Source organism: Lipotes vexillifer, unplaced genomic scaffold (assembly GCF_000442215.2).
Source record: "Lipotes vexillifer unplaced genomic scaffold, Lipotes_vexillifer_v1.1 scaffold1074, whole genome shotgun sequence".
NCBI lineage: Eukaryota > Metazoa > Chordata > Mammalia > Artiodactyla > Lipotidae > Lipotes > Lipotes vexillifer.
In genome coordinates, this window is record NW_006775781.1 from 44174 (window position 1) to 51303 (window position 7130).

At 37.1% G+C, this 7130-nt stretch overlaps 1 protein-coding gene across 1 annotated transcript in view; it reads left to right on the forward strand.

Annotated features, from left to right (window-relative positions):
- The window catches only part of RIC1 (RIC1 partner of RAB6A GEF complex), a 100225-nt gene that overhangs the window by 38515 nt on the left and 54580 nt on the right, over positions 1 to 7130 (forward strand). Inside the window, 1 exon segment of the mRNA XM_007450218.1 lies at positions 5594 to 5701. Within this exon segment, the coding sequence (XP_007450280.1) occupies positions 5594 to 5701 (108 nt within the window).

Here is a 7130-nt window from a genome sequence, read left to right on the forward strand (position 1 = left end):
CCCCTGCATCGGCAGGCGGACTCTCAACCACTGCGCCACCAGGGAGGCCCCTGTGTTTAATTTTGATTCCTTTTTCATTTCCTTTTCTCTGTATATTTCAGGTTTCTTTAGTGGTTATCTTGGGATTACGTAGCATCTTACACTTAAAACAACCTAGATTGAATTAATAACAACTTGGTTTCAGTAACAAAACTATATTCCTCTACATCTTCATCCTTCCCCTTTTATGTTCTTATTGTCACACATTACATCATTATACATTGTGTGCCCATAATGTAGATTTAGAATTATCTTTTCATTCATTAGTCTTTAAAATCATATAGTTAAAAAGGTAGATTTCCAAATCAAAAATACAATATTGCTGGCTTTATATTCACCTATGTAGTTACCTTTACTGGTGTTCTTTATTTTTTTCATATGGCTCTGGATTACTGTTTAGTGTTCTCTCATTTCAGCCTGAAGGACTCCCTTTAGTGTTTCTTGTAGTTCAGATCTGCTTGTGACAAAATCCCTCAACTTTTGTGTATCTGAAAATTTCTTAATTTCTCCTTTATTTTTGAAGGATAGTTTTTCTAGTTAAAGAATTCTTAGTTAACTTTTTTTTTGTCTTCCAGCATTTGCATTGTCATCCCACTGCCCCTGTCCTCCATGGTTTCTGATGAGAAATTGGCTGCTAATGTTATTGAGGATCCCTTGTATATGATGCGTCACTTCTCTTGTTGCTTTCAAGGTTCTCTTTGTCTTTCAGTAGTTTGAATACGATGTATCTTGTATGGATCTTTTTTAATTTATCCTTCTTGGGAGTTTGCTAAGCTTCTTGGATGGTTAGATTCATGTTTCTATTAGATTTGGGACATTTTCAACCATTATTTCTTCAAATATTCTTCCTACCTCTTCCTCTTGCCTTGCCTTTGGGACTCCCATTATATTTATGTTGGTGTGTATGGTGGTATCCCACAGTCTCTTAAGCTGTGTTCATTTTTCTTCATTCTTTTTTCTTCCTGCTCCTCAGACTACATAGTTAATAAAATCACTCATGAATAATAATCACAAACTATTAATTTGTTGGGTTTTACTGGACCACAGTCTAACAACTCTCAGTTATTTGATGTGGTATACAGTTGACCCTTGAACAACATGGGTTTGAACTGTGCAGCTCTGCTTATGCATGTCTTTTTTTTTTAGTAAACGCAAATAGTACACCATGATGCACGGTTGGTAGAATCTGTGAATGCAGAACCACAGATAAAGAGGACTGACTGTGGGACTTGAGCATCAGCAGATATTGGTATGCATGGTGGGTTCTGAAAACAGTCCCCTGCACACACCAAGGGACAGCTGTACTGTGTAAGTCAGCATGGGCTAAGTCCCTGCGGTAGAGAATAAAAGCAGAGCATTGTGTACCAAGTGTTGGCTCTTTAAAGTCTCTGCCCAGAAATGACCCAAGTCACTTCCCCTTGTGTTTTATAGGCCAAAGTAAGTCACATGGCCATACCTAATTTTAAGTGGTGAGGAAAGCACAGTTCTCTATGTACCCCAGAATGAAGAATATATTATGTTTCAGTAGCTTGAATGACAACCAGGTATGCATCCAATGTGATTGTATGTGTCTGTCTCTGAGAAGTCTCTGTTAATGACTGGGAACTATAATTCTCAATATGCTTTTATCATATCCCTTCAGAAAAGATTATGATAAAATTGTCTGAAAAAACATTTCTATTGCCACTGCTAGTAGATGCCTTTGTGTACTCTTATTAACAGTCTCCTAATTAATTTACACACTACTCCCTCCCCACTCTATCACCAATCCATTCTTTAGCATTCATTGTAATATTTCTTTGTGTACACAAAGGTTATTATTAGTCTCTTTAACTCTACTAGTTTTCATTTTAACTCCTTCACTTACTAGCTCTGTGACCATAAACAAAATTCTTAATAATAAACTGAAGCTTCAGTTTCTTTTCTGGAAAAATACAGATAATAATGCCTGACTCAAAGGATTGTAGTCAATCAGTTGACATAATGTGTGCAGAACGTTTTGTACACTCATACTTGGTAACTGCTCAATTTATTGCTTTTTTCCCTCCTGGCATTCAGTGCTCTTCATAGTTTGGCTCCCTTACAAAAATCTGATGCAATACTCTCAAATTACTGTTGAACTATAAGTAATAATATTTTTGATCAGAAAGTTAGATTTTTTTTGTTAATGTAATTTTTAACAGTTTACTGCATTTTAGTATGTTTGGAGGAAGGGATAGGAATTATACTGTGAAGTTTATCTCCTAATTTTATAAGGGAAGTCATTGAGAAGTCAGGATTTATTTAAATTTGCTATAAAATTCTTATCATAATACTTTTAGCTCTAATAAATGATAGTATTTATATAAAGGAAAATAGTTTCCAGTTTCAAGATGGGTAATGAGGTTTCCACCTTTTTCTTGAAAATCACCAACAGAACAAAAAGTTGAAATGCTGTTTTCATCTTTAATGAGAGCTGGAGGTATCTCTAACCCACGACCTAAAAATTGGATGAGAAAAAATAAATGACTTAGGAAGAATATCAAACCTGAGAGCCTAACGTTACATATATGATATTGATGAAAATCAAAACCCTAGAACCCTAGAATGTTTGATCTGCAAAACCCTAGAATGGCTCAGGTACTAGTACCACAGAATATAGGAGTGAACCAGGGGCCATAAATAGGGGTTGTTTGAAAAATCTGAATAAGGAATAGGATTCCTCACAGGAGACAGGATGTCTGATTAAACCAGAGGGATTCCAGACACAGAGTAGGGCAAGGATGAGATGCTAAACTAAAGATGGGGATTAAGTGAAAGTTGTTGTACTGAACAGTAGGATGTCAAGCTTTCTTCCCCTGCTTGGCTCCAGACTTCTGGCTTCTGTACTTGATTGAGGGATTCTTCCTAGGGAAATTAAATCACTCCCAATGAATGACCCAACAGCCTCTCATATTGGAAGACCTCAAACAAAAATGCCTACCCTGAGGTCCACCAGTTGACAACCCAACTTGAACACATAGAGCTTATAATTAGTTTTTTCTCATTAACCTCTTGAACATGAAGAAAGATGTTATCCATCTTAGGAAAGTTTCTAACGTAAAATAGGACACACAACAGAAAAAAGGAAACTCAGAGGAAATAGGCAATACAGGGAACAAAAACACTTTGGGGAAATGAAAATGAACCACCTTAAACAGGTATTGCCTAATTAAAAAAAAAAAATTGATGCTATAAGAAAAAAAGGGGAGGTGGGTGTGAGAAAGTTCCTGGAATGAAAAGCATGATAGCAGAAATTAAAAATTCAATAAGCATTAAAAGAAACATTTGACAGACCCTCCCAGGATATAGAACAGTGGCAGAAGAAATGTCTTCAGACAACTTTATCATAGTCTTTTTTGAAAGGACAAACATTCATTCAAGTGTCATAATAAAATAGAGACATTTCAGACTTGAGAGTTCTAAGTTTACTTCTCATGCACCTTTCCAGGAAGCCCCAAGAATATGTGAACCGAGGAAGATACAGGATCTATAAAATAAAGGGTTCAACATAGGAAAGAAGCAAAGAAATCGTAAGGATGATGACAAAGTAAATATCATGTTGATAGCTGTGCATTAGACTTAGTAGGGCAATGGGCATAAAGAGGGATGCCTCCAGGGGCGGGGGGGGAATGGAAATGATAAGCTATGTAGCAGGTTTGACCCCATAGAAGATTGTACTGAAATTTTTTTTGTCAGACCTATTAAGGAGTATGAGATGACTTAGGTATAAGTTTAAAGAAAACCAAGCAGGGCTTCCCTAGTGGCGCAGTGGTTGAGAGTCTGCCTGCCGATTCAGGGGACACAGGTTCGTGTCCCGGTCCGGGAAGATCCCACATGCCGCGGAGTGGCTAGGCCTGTGAGCCATGGCTGCTGAGCCTGCGCGTCTGGAGCCTGTGCTCTGCAACGGGAGAGGCCACAACAGTGAGAGGCCCGTGTACTGCAAAAAAAAAAAAAAAAAAAGAAAACCAAGCAAATGAAAGCATGTGGAAAATTACCAAGTTATTTAAGGAAAGATTACTGAACACTACTTGACCCAGAAGTGAAAAATATTTATGTAATCATCATAATGAAAACAGTTTGGTATAATTATGTTGGGAGGATGGGAAAAAATGGGTAAATGAGAATAAAAAGCTAATGTCTAAAATTAATGATGTTAAAGCAGTGTAAACACATGGTTTAAAAAATACGCAGGTAAATAGAAGAAGATAACAGCTCAAAGAATTCAAGCTGGTTGCCTCCTCACTGAAAGAAGACTACTTCAGTAGTTATTTTTGTTTGTCATAAGCCTTCTAGCATTGTTTGACTATTTATGTGTACTTATTACTTTGAATAATAGCTTTAAAACTAGATGTACATGGAGAACATCTCAGAAAATTCATCACAGTGTTTTGTGTGGTTAGCAATTCAGATATAACTCCTGTAAACTAATAACTCATGATGTCCTTTTAAGGGCTGTCATATCAAACATACTAATTAAACAACATGTTTGGTTAAACATTAGCCAATTTAGCCATTCAGACACGTAGAAGGAATCAGATATCCAGGTCATGGCAGTAGCAGAGCAGGATAGTAATAAAGCACTACCAGGTTTCTATATGGAAAGTAATCTAAAACTAATAAGCATCTAAATAATTTTCTGAGCATCCAGATAATTTTCACAAAGCTAGGAACCTTAACTTGTTAGATTCTTTGTGCTTAGTTTTAATAGTATTGACAAGTTGGTTTCTAGGATTGTAGGTGATGAGAAGGAAAGATGATGTAGGCAGGCTAATTGTTGCCTAGAGTAAGTGATAGCTGATAGTAAGAGAAGAGACAGATAGCTGTTAAATTCTAGCACAGGCATTGAGAAAGAATGGTCCAATGCCATATGGATATAAAGATTCCAAAACAGCTTTATAGTCCTTTTGAGGGCTTGTGTGTGACAGCTGAATTATGTTGGCATTGACCTAGCCAGTCTAATGCAGCCATTTAGTGCCAAGGAGTTTTCGAATTTACCTATTTTGCCACTTAATGTAAAACATCTCCTAATTGCATCCCTGAATCTGACCTTAAGTCTGATACATACCTAAAGGATAGGAATCAAGAATGAGGTGTGGAGCAAGGGAAGATGAAGTGACGATTTGGATCACTTCAGACATGCACTGTATAATAGAATGGTATATAAGTTTCGTAGTTGCTCAACTCAGAGAGGGCTGTCAGTCATTTTAAATGTCTGTTGGTTCCTTTGAGAATTAATTAACTTCTATCCTTACTGTTTTTTGCCCTAAGATTCTTTGCTCCTCTCTCTCTTCTCCCTCCATTCCCACTCCCCCCAATATAAGTTACACTGGTCAGACACATTTATTTCTAATTGATAAATAGATATGTCTGCTATAGTGGAATTTAAGTATGTTTTTCATTTGAGAACCTAAAGGATGAACACCTGATTTTTACGTTTGATTGTGTTACTTTATTTGATTGGCTATTAGTCACAGATTGGAGGAGAATTCAGTATCTTTCTCTTTAATCCTGTGTATTTGCTTTTTTTTTTTAGAGGAAGTCCACAAGTGAAGGGGACACCCCATTTTAAGGAAGAACAGTGTGCTCCAGCATTAAATTTAGAGATGAGGAAAATATTGGATTTGCAGGCACCCATCATGAGGTACAGTACTTTGGTTAAATTTAGCATTTTGTGATGACAGTATACAGTGTAGTTTGTTAATCGCATGAGCAGTAAGAAAGTTGATTTTATTTCTTTTCATTGAGGATCATTTTTTTTAGTCCTAAAAATTCTTGATTAGCCCTTATAAAAATGTAAAATTTTACAGATGGTACATTATTATACTTAAATTACTGTAATAAAGCCCACAATTTGGGTATACCAACTATAATTTTATTTAGAAATTTATATTTTTTGATAAGATCTAGAATTGTTTGAATGGTATAACATAGTACATGTTACTTAAAAAGATACTCATATGCATTTGTGAAAACATTGAGGACACTTTCTCTTTTCTTTTCTTTTTGTTTGCGGTACATGGGCCTCTCACTGTTGTGGCCTCTCCCATTGCGGAGCACAGGCTCCGGTCGCGCAGGCTCAGCGGCCCGGCCTCATGTTACTTAAAAAGATACTCATATGCATTTGTGAAAACATTGAGGACACTTTCTCTTTTCTTTTCTTTTTGTTTGCGGTACATGGGCCTCTCACTGTTGTGGCCTCTCCCATTGCGGAGCACAGGCTCCGGTCGCGCAGGCTCAGCGGCCATGGCTCACGGGCCTAGCCGCTCCGCGCCATGTGGGATCTTCCCAGACTGGGCACGAACCCGTCCCCTGCATCGGCAGGTGGACTCTCAGCCACTGGGCCAACAGGGAAGCCCGAGGGCACTTTTTCTTGAGAAAACTTCCCAAATATGTTGTTGGGTTAAAAAAAGTGAGGTATACTGTACATAAAAATGCTACTGTTTTATTTTAAAGCGAGCTGGTGGTGGTAATTTATGTGTTGTTCTGGAAGAATATGTAAGAAACTGGGCATGAGAACTGAGTGGCTAGGGGGGACAGTTTTGGAAAAAAGACTTTTTATTATGTAGTCTTAAGTGTTGACCTATATGGATACAATACGTGAATATATTAAGCTATATGAATGTAATACATATGTTTCTTAAATTCTTCTGATTCACAGTTCTAACTAAAGGCTTCCTTCATCATTTCTCTTGTTAGAATACAGTACAGGTACTAGAACATGTTAAATAGAATTGTATACAAGTGGCTGGCTATTGTCTTGCCTTGTTTAATCTATCTTTTCTTACTTTAAGTCTCCTCAGAGAAAAAGAATGCCTTTTTGTTGTTGTTTTTATTTGTTTAAATGTGATCAGGGCTACAGGAGATTGAGTTCAGGTTACTCTTTATCTCAGATTATATTTCAGAATAGAGATCCTTTTCAAGAGTGTAACTTGTGTAAGAAATTTTGAATGTCTGGGTTGCAAGCTGGACGGAACTGTACAAGCATGGCTTTCTGTCTCCATCTGGTGGCAAAAACTGTGTGGTTCATGGATATGGGATAGGAAAAGAGACTTTAAAAAAAGAATTCCTGC